This window comes from Gobius niger (assembly GCF_951799975.1).
Source record: "Gobius niger genome assembly, chromosome: 14".
In the NCBI taxonomy this organism is placed as follows: Eukaryota; Metazoa; Chordata; class Actinopteri; order Gobiiformes; family Gobiidae; genus Gobius; species Gobius niger.
This window is the reverse complement of record NC_136865.1, coordinates 27,901,540-27,916,492: the sequence shown is the minus strand read 5'-3', so window position 1 is coordinate 27,916,492 and position 14,953 is coordinate 27,901,540. Positions and strand designations below refer to the sequence as shown.

General features: G+C 41.8%; 1 protein-coding gene across 3 annotated transcripts in view; it reads right to left on the bottom strand.

The window, feature by feature from the left end:
- The window catches only part of grin2da (glutamate receptor, ionotropic, N-methyl D-aspartate 2D, a), a 492,433-nt gene that overhangs the window by 67,696 nt on the left and 409,784 nt on the right, over positions 1-14,953 (bottom strand). For all 3 annotated transcript variants that reach the window (XM_079570853.1, XM_079570852.1, XM_079570854.1), the window contains one exon: positions 11,475-11,587. In XM_079570853.1, coding sequence (XP_079426979.1) covers positions 11,475-11,587 — 113 coding nt within the window. The remainder of the gene's footprint in view (positions 1-11,474; positions 11,588-14,953) is intronic.

Here is a 14,953-nt window from a genome sequence, read left to right as displayed (position 1 = left end):
CATATGTGTAACTGCACTTTCTATATTAAGCTTGAGCATGACGGAGCTTTGGATTCGAATTAACACCTTTCTGAGTGACAGTGCAGGATTTTAGAGGCAGTTGTGGTGAACAGGTCTGAGCTCATTCTACACATTAGGACATGGCTGGAACATGTAGGGGGAGGAAAACACTTACTTCTAACATTTTTAAACTCCGTATACTATAGTCCCTTTAAATAAAAATAGAACATGTGCATCATGAAACGTGCGCACAACGGTTATATTGGAGGAGGAACTTCACCTCGTACCGGGAGCTGGAAAAACAATTTCAAGCTTTCAAACCTCTTATTAAAAATGTGAGTGTGTTGTCAAAAAGGCGCAGTGAAAGAACAGGTAATTGGCTCCAATCCCATTCCCATTATGTCAGCGGGACTTCTCCCTGCACTTCTTTCGTAATTTCAGCCATTTAACGAACCTCTCACACTTCTCACCTGTTGAAATATTTTCCAACACAAAAGACCGGGAGTCTCTATTACATCCGGTTCCAAAGTTATGTCCTAAAATCAGCGATGTTGTGGAGCATGGGGTTCAAAAATCAAAGCGCAATTCGTCACCTCCTCCAGCTGATGGCCTGGGTCGCCTATGCCCTGTCCACGTTACTTCACATTTTTAAACATATCAATACTGAGGTACCAATAAGGGTTTTAAGCAACATCTGACAGCGTTTTACCATAACCACCACACCTGGATCTTCACCAGCTCCTCCTGAATGTGAACTATAATACTTTACTACAGTTTCTCTATAGCCACACGCAGTATTTCTCCTTTCTTACCCCCGTCTCTGTGGGAGGGGCTCTGAAACTACTGGCTACTGTGTTTCAGCTGTGAGCTCAATACTGCACTTTCTAACCACCAAAGTTTACTGCTAACACTGACTAGAACTTTTTTGTTATAGTCTGTTTGCTTCTTATTTACTGTTAATACTTTTTGTCCCCACAAAGTCCTTGGTAGTCATTGTATATACGATATCACTATTTCATATGTAATAGTTTTTTCCTCACATTTCCTACCGATTTTCTCCATTGGGAGATCAATAAAGGCCAGCCTGATAAACCAGACCCACCTTCTTTCTGCGCGAAAGACGGTGGGTGTGGCCACACACAGTAAACAAGTGTCTGATCGGCGGCTGAGGCCGAACCAATCACGGCCATCACAGAGAAATGACAAGGTTACGTCACTCGCTGCACCACTATGTTGTTAGTTCAATTAACATTAACATTTACCAAAAACGAATCATGGATGAAGTCGTCAAGGATTTTGGCTCCGCGTGAGTTTATATTCACTTCATATTTTTTGAATTGGACACAGCTGTCGTCACGTCCGCTAATTGCTAATTGGTTTATTTCACTGACAAGGCCCGCCCGTTCAAACTGCTCCAATTGCTCCGTGACCAGACTTACCCCAGGCTCACATTAACTAGTTTTTTTAAACAAAAGCCGTATTTGCCAGTACAACGACTCTCCCCAGTGAAAAGGATGCTTTGCAACACACTACTGCCCTGTGTCACTCACTGGTAATGGAGAAATGTTTACATTTACGACGTTACGCTCGTGTACAGGTGGTAAACAAGACCAGATAAGTAGTGAGCAGATATATTTTATTTTGAAATACACCGGATCTTCTTGTCAAACTAGACCTGACTTCCTGCTTAGCTCGTGTTTTTCTGTCAGCTTGATCCGCTGGGGCTCCGGCCTCCGGCAAAAATAGACTTCTTACGGATTCTTTCCGTTGACGGCCTCGGTAACTGGACCCGGACTTCGCGGAGCAGTGTGAGTGTGCAACATTGGTTTTAATGACTCTACGTTCGCGGGGGCCGTACCGGACCTTCACCGGATTTAATGTGTGCTGGGCGTAATTCCCTGCATGGAATGGACAGGTAGAGCCAGGCAAAATAAAGGCTATCTTATCTTATTTATATAAGATCCGCCCTTTAAGTCTCAATGCTGCATAACATGTCCACAATACCTATTCTCCATGCAGCTGTAAAAGTCTGCAAACTGCATTCAGACTTTTGTGTCTGCGTACATTAGTATATGAATGAGAGTATGAATGGGTGAGTGGATCCTTGCTGTAAAATCGCTTTGAGTGCCTAATGTGGGTGGAAAAGCGCTATATAAGTTGAGACCATTTACCATTTTGTGAAAGGGGTAGTAATGTGTTGCACTACAAGGAACAGTCTTTACGTTTCTAAGTTTCTAAAAACGTCTGACGCAAAGACACACACACTAACTTCTCTTCTAGATGATCTTTGTCATTGTATAAGGACATTTCTGTTCTTGATCGTGGTATTCGACGAGTTTCTGCTTCTGCACACTGTGTGAACAATAAAGCATTGATCTCGTCTCAGAAGTCGTCGACATCTGCACTTCTCTTGCATCGCTCCGTCAAGCTAAGACGACTCTGCCGCGTTATAAACATAATAACGTCATTTCTATTGTCAAAGGTTCAAACACAAAGCTGATTTTTGTGTCTCGGCCTGTCGGAGCGAGAGAGAGAGAGAAAAAGAAACATTAGAAATGCATTGAATCGCCAAATTACCTCCACCACTCCAGCGCCGTCACAGAGCAAAGGATTTTATAGTAACCTGCTTCTCCTGCTCTTGTCTCTCTCTCTCTGACCCCGTTTTGTAAAGCCCATTGAGCGCTTAATGAGCTCTTAAAATGATTGGCTTTGTTAGAGGAAGCACTCGGAACAAAGAAACACCGACTCCCGCCACTTCTCACCGTTCCGCGGTTTAAAGGGTGAAGCAGGGGAAAAGGTAGTGACTTTTCCCCCGCTGTGAGCCACAAAACGCAGGGCCGACCGCGAGTGTTTGGATGAACTGGCGATAACCTGCAGAAGCGCATGTGTTTTCTCCGCGGGGAAGGCGCAGTAATGACGGGGGGGAGGCAAATGACATGGAGACGGAGAGGCTCGGCAACAGGTGAGAAGTGTAGGAGGTTCGTTAAATGACTGAAATTAAGAAAGAAGTGCAGAGGGAAGTCCCGTTGATATAATGGGAGTCGGATTGGAGCCAATTACCTGTTCTTTCGCTGCGCCTTTGTGACAACACACTCACATTTTGAAAAAGAGGTTTGAAACGACAATGTTGCCAAATATGACATTTTCTCCCAACTGTTTTATATGTTTCAACAGGTTGTAGGGCCACTTCAACTGATTTTAATAATAGTAATTACAGGCGTATGTATAAGGTACACAGAGTAAAAGAAACAAAGAAAGATTAAAATGAAAAATGCGACCAAAATTGGTTCCATTTCCAACACATTTCTGTCTCTTGTGGGACAATGTCAAAACAAAACCTTGAGGAAGTCACGTGGTTTGTGGTGAGACAAGTGCTACAAGTGTGAATGGGAGGATTGGAAGGTCTTTCATCTCCCCCCCGTGTCTCTGACCAGAAAACCAGCTTTGCAACTTGACTGCCACCGGGTCAGAGACACCAATACACACTAATGGAATCACGGAGAAGAAGCTAACGGGCAAAGCTAACTGCGGGCTAGCGCCACTTAAACAGTATTTACAGCAAAGTTTGAGTGAAAAAAAGATCTCCATTGTGTAATTTGATGTACAATATCCATCTGTCCCTTTGTCTTTTCTGTCAGCGTAGTATTTACTCTCACGGACAATTAATGAGTAAAAAATGCAACATGCTACGACACCTGCAGTGGCGCTTATGGCCTCTAGCGTGCACAAGTTACTTAGTCCTGCTTTAAGGCAAGACAATCCAGACGGTTTGATTCATTGGACTCATGATCTACCTGGAGGGTTTATCTCTGTTATTTCAGTTTATATACTGAGGAATGAGAAGAGGAAATCATACCCTGTAATTGCCAAAATACTTTCCTAGCTAACAGCACGAGTTACTGGACTAGGGCTGCTCGATTAATTCAGTCATAATTGAAATCTTGATTATTCAAACAGTGTTGCAGTAAAACAAGTCTATTTTTATTTTAATTATGTATTAATAAAAGAAAATCTGAAAAAACAATTACACGAAGTGCAAATGTTATCAAGTGTGCTCACGTTTCTACATCAATCCTCGATTAAGAGGAGGTCTCTGTCACACCTGCCCAAGCAAACCGAGCCCCACGGCATGATGTCATCGTCACACAGCCCTAATTTTTTTGATTTTCTATGTCAGACCAAAGCATTAGCACCAATGCTCGCTGGCTGCTCTGCTTTACGCCCATGACACGAGAGGCCACCATTGCTCTAGTACCTCCATATCGCCGCTAGTCTCCCATTGAAAAGCACTGAAGTTTAGACACCTTAAAAACAACTTCAACGCCTGGTTTCTATTTCTCCTGAGATAACGCTGGGTTGGTCACAATTAAAGAAACTAGGCTGGTTTTCGTAAGAAGAATTTTAGAAATCTTGTTCTTAATGAGGGTCTGACTGTTAGCATTGCAGCGACGCGAGCTACACATCACACAAGGGCCGAGTCTACAGTGAAGATCCCGCCCTTATGCCCTTCATAGGCACATGCTTCGTCAGAGCTGGGGTGGGGGAGCCTGTAAATCCGCCACGATTTCCCAAAGTCTGTGGGATCATGGGTCTGTGAGGTTCCACAGAGAAGAACCTCCTCTGTCAAAGGCCCCACACTGAAAGAAATGGGAAAGGCCGTCTGTTAAATTGACTAAATTTTATTTTGCTGCGTCTACTCTATTGTAACGTGTTCTGTGTTTCAGCATGTTAGTTTTGTGTTGAACCGACACAAAGGGCGATAAAATGCGCATACACCTTAGATACGTGTCAGCTCAACATGAACAGTCCATGTTACAGTAACGCAATTCATTTTCCCGCCGAAGACTACAGAGGCGGGCTTTTGCAATGCATCATGGGAAGAAGACAGCGGAGACTGCGGTCTTGACAATCAGCAGCAGCAAAAAATAGGAATAATAACCATCAAAAGTTGGTAAGTACACATTTATGAGAGCTACATACTTTTGTTTTTAGTAGATAAAGGAATGTTGTATTTTTTGTATTATTATTATTAATGTCAAAGAAGCGTTCGGCCGGAAAAAGTGGCTTCTGCCAATGAGTCATACGCCATTACTGAAAATTTTGAAATGAAAATTTCATATTAACATTTTCTTCGTTTGTGGTCATTACCCTTTTTTAAAAAGTTACTCCTTACAGATAAACTGACCGCTGTGTACATGTACTTAAAGTATATCCATAATTGTGGAAATGGCATGCTACATTCTCGTCTCAGTGACCAACGTTTGTTTTTTTTTGTTTTTTTTTTGGGGGGGGGGGGGGTCTTTTTCTGCCGCTGTTTCAGCAGTGCTAATGTTAGCTAGACAGAGCGCTGGCCTTGTCTCTGCGGAGTTTACACGCGTTTACAAGAACGTATTGTCACTGTTTTTAAAAGCGTTTCCCCTCTCCTGCTGGCTCTCGCTTTCCCTGCCCGCTCCGCGCTCGCCCTTAGCCGCCCCATACTGCAGCACCGCGTTGCCTCCACGCTCCGGGTGGAGCCCCGTACTGCATCCCCGCTCTCCGCCCCGCGTTGCCTCCCCGCTCCGGGGGGGAGCCCTGTACTGCATCCCCGCTCCGGGCGGAGCCCCGTGCTGCATCCCCGCTCCGGGCGGAGCCCCGTGCTGCATCCCCGCTCCGGGCTGAGGCTCGCGCCGCGGTCTCGCTCCAGCCACGCAAAGACATGCATCAGGACGAAGAGGATTTGAAGCGCTTTTTTGTCAAGTCCTTTACTCCTGTCCTTTGCTATGTTAGCTTGTTCGCTTTCCTACATATCGAACTGAGTTTGGGAAAGAATGGAAATCTGTGATGTGTCTGGTGCAAAGCAGTCCTGTCCATAGACAACACAAGTTAAAAACAATATCTAAAGTTTGATAAGGGCCACTTGCTTTGTGAACGATGACAGTTTTGTTGTTGTTGCAGATTGTGACAACGCGGCTCAACTCAAGTTGACTCAACATGGCTCTCCCTCACGTCTGTGGTAAGAAATATTTGTGGTTTTACCATTAATTGTCTTGAGCTTTATCTTGGGTTGGTTTTTGGAGGCTGCTGTCTGAACCTGACGATCCAAGCAGCTTCCTCCAGCTTTTACTGCATTATTTTCACTGCACTTTGTCATCTCCTGTTTATAAAATGTGGTATAGGAGTATAGTTGGAATAAGCAATAACCTCTACATTTGTCATGTTTTGTCCTCAAGTTTGTTTTTATTTTATTCTAGTTTGATACAACATGTGGTGACTGGGGATGGAGTCAGGCCATGCCCTCATTTATGTAAGTATAAATAACAATATTTTAATATTTAGTCCATTGTATGCTATAATTTACATTTTGATTTATTGTGCTGTAGTTTGTAGAGTCAGCCCATGGTGCTGGAACAATATAGTTATTCAATATTCAATATTGTGTAATAGTTTCCACAATTCTAAGCTTTACATTTTAGAAAATATTTATTTATTGATTCATTTGGAGTTGATCACTGCTACATGTCCTTTGAGAATTTTAACATTAGCCAGTCAACGAAAACCCCTTTTGAAATAGTTCTGTGTTCTGTATTCCCTTCATGGCTGTGAAATATCTTCATTATAGAGAACGAGGAAGGGCTGCAGCCTCTTCTCACCTGCTCTCTGTGAAGCAGCTCGGCCACTGAGGCGCTCAGCGATGGGATACATGTGCAGTGCATTTCAGGTAAATGTTTGGAGGCTTTTTTATTCTTCTTATTGTAATTTCAGCTGTTGAAATGTGTGATATTGTATATTTGCAGATAAATGCAGAGTTCAAGTGTACAACAAGAGTCCTGTCACAACGGGACTATTGGATTCCAAATCTTCTGAACTTGTCCAGGAAGCTCTCCAGCCTGCATGGAATAAAGCTCGAAGACCAAGCTGCTAAAATGCCTGTAAGTACTTAGTGGAGTCAGTGGATTTCAGTGATCTGTTGTGCTGTTTTATTGCGTAGTTATAAGGCTACCTCAAAACCCACTCGTGTTCCTTTGTTCTGTGGACATTTTAGCAGAAAATTATTTTATGTCACAAACTTAGAGCAGCACTGCTCTAAAGCTACATCACTGTGGAACAGCACGCAGTTTCACTTTGCATTTCATATGTAAACTAAACCGTCTTTTATGGTTGATGGTTCCAACATGATGCACACTCACATCAACGAGAGATTAAGTAATGACCGATTAAAATGGCCCAAGACGGATTATTGTCCAATGTTTATGCAAGATATATTATGAATTTCTAACATTGTAAATTAACATGTTTTATTTTAATTATTATTATTTTTATTCCCACTAGAACATGGACATGAAGCTCAGAATAGGCCACCGCTGTGAGGATCCACCAGGCAAGATCCAAAGTTGGACTATTCTGATGTGTTGAGGTGAGGTCGTCCTCCATGACCCGGACAATGTGGCCCTTGAAGTGAGAATAAACTCGTCATGGAGTTGGAGCCAACCCTGCTGTCCAGAAAAACTTGCGCCCTGAAAACGTAAATGAACATTTGTCTTTTTGGGCTCCTGGAGAGATATTAGTTGTGGTTCAGTATTGTGTTGTCAACATTGTATAGCATTTAAACTTTGGCCAATGCTTCAGCGTTAATTTTGTCTTCTAAAATTCTATTTTATTTGTCAGTAAAATTCTGCTGAAAATAAGACCAAAAATGACTCAAAAACTAAAAAGTAAAAGGGACTAAAATTATGTGGACTTCATATGATTTAAATTCACTCAAAGAAACAGGTCTGAGCTTTGTCCATGTGGGACTAATTGTGCATTGAATTATTGTTTACTGAAAACAATCATTTGACTAAGTCTTGACTGACTTGTTTTTGACAGTGAGGAGATGAGGGAGAAATCTATGGTACATCTATTAAAAAAAAAATGTTTGAATCTAAATTCCTAAAGCACTCATGGATATGGTCAGAATGTTTATCTACAAAAAGGTAGTAATAGGTTATACATTGTTTTATATTGGCAATTATTTGTATCTTTTGATGCATTTGTGGGAGTTGTGTTTTATGGACTGAGGGGGTGGGGCTTAGCTTCAGCCTGACTCCAAACACAGACTGTATTAGAGCAATGAACTAAGTCTGTGTGGTTTCCCCATAGTGTTCAGCAGGGCTCACTGAACCTGGTTTATGCAGTCTGGCTGGACTTTTGCTGTTGGCTCCTATATTTTGAATAGAGAAGTAAAAATAGCAAAAGGGGGAATAATGGGACAATATAGCATATGGTAAGACAAAAGCGTTTTCAATCTAACTTCAACTGAGGGATGGAAATGTCACTACAGCAAGGAACTTTCAGAGCTTCCTGTTCAACTTCCCACAGCAAACATGTTTTTGTGTGTTCACTGACACTGATTTTACAGTGTACATAAGTGCAGTTTTATGCTCAATTGTTGGCACTATGTTTCTTTCACATTTATATCAAATAAAGGTGAAAAAAGTATTGAAATTGTTTCTCATTGTGTATGCATTTCATTTGCATTGTCATCCTTCATTTATTGTAAATTGTATTTTACTTCAGTTAAGGTTAATGAGAATACAGGATGTGTGATAGATTTGAGGTATCTTGTTAAAGTCACATGATTAGAATCATGTAAAAGTCACATGATTAATATCAAGTAAGAACAACATGATTAATATCAAGTAAGAACAACATGATTATTATCAAGTAAGAACAACATGATTAATATCAAGTAAGAACAACATGATTATTATCAAGTAAGAACAACATGATTAGAATTATGTAAGGGTAACATGATTTAACCATCTGAAATTGAGTAGTTTTAACACATTTTAGTTCTGCATACTGGACATAAATCTATAGTGTCAATTCTTCAGAATTACTTCATGTTGATGCAACACAATTTGCATCATGTAGCATCTACACAAACTACACGTGTGGAACCAATGTCCACAATTAAATTGTGTTAAATCAACATGGTACTTTTTTCAGTGCAAGTACTGGAATAGTCTTCCTTTAATAGTCAGAGAGACTCCAACTCTGGTCACTTTTAAAGAACACTTCAAACAGTGGCTTAAGGAAAACCAGGCCCGCGAGCACTTTTAATCGTTATTGCATTTGTTGTTACATTTTGTAAATTGTGTCGCTTGCCTCGGGACTACAGATGGAAACTAGCATCTCTGCCATATTTACAGTCCACATGTGCAGCTGTTCATTAATATGCACTGTCCCTATCAAGTAATTAAAAAAATAAAATATATAAATGCGACGGGAGCAGAATCTAAAATCCCAGCGGCATCAAATAACGCGCGTTTGCTCACCGCTAAAACATGAATGAGATTGTGATGGAAACTCGCCCAAGGCTAAAATCCTGTTGTTTACATGTATGAATCCCATGTGTGTTCATTAACATGCACTGTCCCGACCAAATACACAAACAAATAAATAAATGCCTTGAGCTCATGCAATCTGCTCCTCTGATGAGACTCTTCTACACAGAACCAGCGCCTGGACACAGAGAGGTTTCAAAACTTCTGCTGCTGTGGAAGTGAACTCTTATCAGTGGCATTATCACCAAAAGCTCCTTACAAGGATTATTAACAATTTTACTGTGACAAATGCAACAGTTCCATCACGCAGCGTTTGTAGTTCAGCGGATCAGATGCGCTCGCACAAACAAACCGCGCAGGAGGCACTTTCCACGCTTCGGATGGACAAGCAGGGCGTCCTTGATAATCGTCTTTTTTCTCGATGATGCTGTTTTTGTCGTCGTTTAGTGTGGCGCTGGCACCGCAGCCCGGGACGGATATCGACTGCAGCGCGTTGTGCGTGCTGCTGAGAAGGATATTGGCTGTAGACTCATGAGCACTAACCCAATCACTCTGTATCTGACTCATGAACACATTATAACCCGTTCCAGCCATTTCCTCGGCTCTACTGCGCTATGTGGTAAGTCGACGCTCATACCTGCTGCTAACACTAACGCCTCATTTACACCGGATATGCTACGTCCACAGTCCTTTTTACGTACGTCTGCCTTAGGAATAGATTGTAGCGTCATCAATAGCTTTTTTCTACTGTGCAGTTTGTGCACAATGCATAATGAGCCATGTGCTCCACAAAACACTGGATAATAGCCTAGTTTTAACAGTGACGTCAAGGCGGAACTGCTTCTCCGTGTTTCGGTGGGACGATAAACAGCGTAACACCACTTCAGAACAACATAACAACATTTCCTGCAGTGTTAATTTTGACAACATATTTTCATTTAGTTTTAGTCTTAGCCTTTTGACGAAAATGTCATTCGATCTTCTTGTTTTAGCCAACAGAATATCTTCAATTTTAGTCTAGTTTTAGTCGACTAGAATTGCAACAAAATTTAGTCGACTAAATTTAAGAAGAATTTAGTCGACTTTGCATTGATAATACTGATTATAATCATATTTAATCTTGTTCTTCTGCTTCATGGAGCTGCTCCAACATGAATAAAGCTCAGAGCTGATCCTTTGGCAGTGAATTTACATGATCTGAGGCTCTTTCAGACGATGGATGATTTTAGTCTCTCCTTTTCATTTTTATTTAGTCTTATTTTAGTCGACTAAAATATCTGGACATTTTAGTCATAGTTTTAGTCTCATGAAAAACTTATAATTTAGTTTTAGTCCAATTTTAGTCGACAAAAATATCACTTTGACTAAAATTAAGACTAAATATTTTAGTCGACAAAATTAACACTGATTTCCTGGAAACAGTTTAGCCTGTGACCCGCGTCTCGTCTCTTCAGATGATATTCAGACGAAATAAGCTAAAGCTAAAGCCGGGTCTCTCCACCGTGACTGCGCCGAGGCCCACCACGCGGCCCGCCTTTCTTTTTCTCTCACACACACTCGCTACGATCTGAAAGTCCGGGGAAAGTCCGGGGAAAGTCCGGGGGAAAGTCCGAGGAAAGTCCGGGGAAAGCCCAGGGAAAGTCCAGGGAAAGTCCGAGGAAAGTCCGGGGACCGAGGGCACGTTTGCTTCAAACGTTGGATATGAGGATGGGGATGATCGGAGGAGAACAGAGACAAGGAGAGGAGGACAGAGGACAACAGTCAAGCAGAAGACCAAGGAGGAAAGAGGACCTGAGCGGAGGATGAGTGAGGAGGAAGAGAGGATGCACACAGACTAACGGAGGCTCCATGTGATGTTTCTTGAGGGGCAGGTAAACCCGTTAACACTAACCATTGCCTAAAAACCTATAATCTAGGAAATGTATATAAGCTCCTACACTGCATGTTAAATGAACCTGGCATTACTGATGTATATGTGATTAAAAGGCTGCATTATTACATGACGGATTAAAGAAAGACGGACACGGTGTAAACTAGAATGCGTGATTTGACGTACATAAAACGGACCGTGGACAAAACGTACTCGGTGTAAATGAGCCGTTGTTATAGCACCTGTAAATCCATTCTGTTAAATTGCCCACACCAATACTTCAACTGCTGCTTGTGTACCATGATTTTGCTGGTGGTTCCTCGCGGGTTCTCCACAGGGACTGAGTTGTTGAAGACCAGCGCCCACAGCAGCCACACAGACTTCCCGATGGTGAACTTTGACCCGCCGGACTCTGCGGAGAGAAAACAAAATAGCCTTTAAATTGGGCGCTGAGAGACAATGGCCAAACCCCAAGACAATTTCTGCAGTTCATGACTTTTCAGTGGCCTCGAAAAGTGGCAGGCAAAATTACTTGGCAGGATATTTCACAACAAGAATATTACATTTATTAAAATTGATTCGGATAATTAGGAGTTTGCTTGTCGGTCGATTTCACTCCGCCAATATATTTGCGAGTAGTGAATAATTGTCAGCTTGCTATGTTTTGGTTGAGTTGTTGATGCTCCCAGAAATGAAATTAGACTTTTAAATAGTGGGTCCAGACAGCTGTCATAGCTTATTATAATGAGAGTCTGGCGTTAATAGCGAGATGGACAATCACACTTTTAAAACGACTGCTATATTTCAGGCAGTTTATAGGATTTATCAGATTGCACAGTGTTTATATACTCTTTTGATGTCTTATAAGGTGAGGCAAAGGCTTGATTTATTCTTCGCAAGAAATGTAAAGACATCCAGGCCACCGTAGAAGATGCTCTCAATTGGACAAAATGGAGTTTGTGAAACAGCGAGGTGAGACAAATGTCAGAAGAAGGTAAATGTGTCGTCTTCATTTGACCCGTCCTCCACCCAGTGCCGCAGGAGCTGTGGGCGACCACATGTGCTAACCCATTTAGAACTGAGGACAGTTCCAACCAATGTCACACGCCTCGGGTCTTCCGGTCGTCCTTCACAAGGCCCAAAACAGACCTGTGAGTCAAAAACAACAAGAAATCCAGGGCAAAAAGGAGTGACTTAAATGCGAGACTGAATCACGTGATCAAATGTGACAGATATTGGACACATCAGCCGCCTGTGCTTTCATGAATCGTATCAGCGACAGGGACTGGGATAAACGTGCACAGGTGAAATCAGAGCTGGATGCTGGAGCGATCCTGTGACGGGCCGCTCTCCTCTCATCCAACACTCTTCAGCGGACAGAAGCGCTGCCGTGGTGAGTTTGTGATCGCTGTTGCCACAGTGGCTTCACTCAAATCGTAAGTGAGACTCAGAAATATTAGTTACACTTTGAGGTTTTTGAGGCAAATAGTCGTTCACACTGACACGGCACACGAGAAGCACCACGACAAATTATTTTCAGGCCATGCCTCTACGAACTTGGAAGAAGCAAATCAGGCTCAATATTAGGACAAAAATCCTGTGGTGACTCGCCGGCTACAAAGTTAGGCCCTTCACCCAAATGAAAATGATGGTTTGACCATGTTGTCATCAACATTGATACACTGCGTTCCAAATTATTATGCAAATTGGATTTTTGTGTCAAAAAGGTAAAAAAAAAAACAATAATAATGAAACTCATGGATGGTATCGTGTCTTGGGGCTCTATGAATCACTGACATTAATCTCAGAGACCTGGGATAATTAGTTGTCGGGTTAAGCCCAGTTAAGGGAAAAACTACTGAAAAAGGGTGTTCCACTTTATTATGCAGATCATCATTTTTAAGCAATATGGCAAAGAAAAAGGGACTTTCTGCTAATGAAAAGTGTGAAATAGTTGAATGCCTTGGTCTAGGTATGAAAACCTTCGATATTTCATGAAAGATTAAGTGTAATCATCGTACTGATAAGAGATGTGTGGATGATTCAGAGCACACTCCGTTTTGTGCCGATAAAGGCACAATATGGACGATTTCTGCCAGACAAACACATCAGATTAGGAGAACAGATGCCACAAAGCAGCAGACAGGTATTTGAAGCTGCTGGTGCCTCTGGAGTCTCCCGAACATCAAGGTGTAGGACCCTCCAGAGGCTGCAGTTGTGCATAAACCTTCTATCCGGGCCTCCCCTAAACTGTTAATTGAATGCTGATGAACAGAAACGGCTGCAGTGGCTCAGAAATACATGAGGACTCATTTTCAAACAGTCTTGTTCACTGATGAGCGCCGTGTAGTCCTGGATGGTCAACTCAATGGAGTAGTGAATGGTTGGTGAATGACCACAATGTCCCAACAAGGCTGTGACGTCAGTAAGGAGGTGGCGGAGTCATGTTTTGGGCCAGAATCATGGTGAGAGAGCTGGTCGGCCCCTTTAGGCCCTTTTAGGCTCCCTGAAGGTGTGAAAATGACCTTTGAGAAATATGTGGAGTTTCTGACTGACCACTGTCTTCTATGCTACATAATGAAGAGCCGTGCTTTCCCGAACAAGATCCTCTTCATGCATGACAACGCACCATGTCATACTGCAAAGAATACCTCTGCATCACTGGCTGCTATGGGCATAAAAGGAGAGAAACTCATGATGTGGACCCCCTCCTCCCCTGACCTCAACCCTGTTGAGAACATTTGGAGCCTCAACAAAAAAAACTTCTATGAGGGTGGGAGGCAGTTTTCATCCAAACGGCAGCTCTGGGAGGTTATTCTGACATCATGCAAACAAATCCAAGCAAAAACTGTCCAAAAACGTACAATTTTAATGGATTTAAGCATTTTAAAGCTGCTATCACACAAGGGCTCCTATGTTAAAATATAACTTGACCTGTTTATATTTTTTTGATTGAAATAGCTTTTGATTTCAGTAAATATGACCTCCTAATGCTACAAATACAACAAATGACCATTTTCAGTTAACTACAAGCTTTAAAATGTATTGAAACGATGAGTTGCATAATAACTTGGAACAGTGGATTTTGAGGTTTTTACTATATTTATTTTTGAAAAAAATACTGTTATCACTAGGAAAATTTTTCCACCACATTTAAATGAATCTCTACCAGGTAAAGACTTAAAAAATATGCTGACTCTCATTTGAGTTGACAATTTAGAAAATCTTAGAAAAATGTCATTTGCATAATAATTTGGAACGCAGTGTAGATTATACTATTATTACTTTTCTCATCAAACTCAAATTCACATTCATTTACACAGGAGGAGACACTGTACCTGATGGACATGTACAGTGGAAGGACAGTGAACTTTTGTGTAGAGCAGCTGAGTAAGTATTAAGAAAAAGTAAGTCTCCAGCCCATTCCTGTGCGGAGTTATGAACTTTTAAAGAATAACCTGAATGCTCATTCTAGCCACTAGGGGGCAAAAAAAAGGGAAAGAGTTCCACACGTGTCCAGCAGAGGGCACTGATATAATAAGAGCTCAGAACAACACATGATATAGCCACGTGTTAAATGGACAGTCTGCCCCAGGACGGCTGTGGCTTCAATAACAGCTTACCACCATCGAGTGTGGAGTAAATGAATAATGACTACTATGTAGCACTTTGAGGAGCTTGTGACACAGCCTTGTAAAGTGCAATACAAGTGCAAGCCGTTGTTATTAATGAAGCTACAGTCAAGTTTGAGCTTTGACCAAATCACAGCTTATTATTA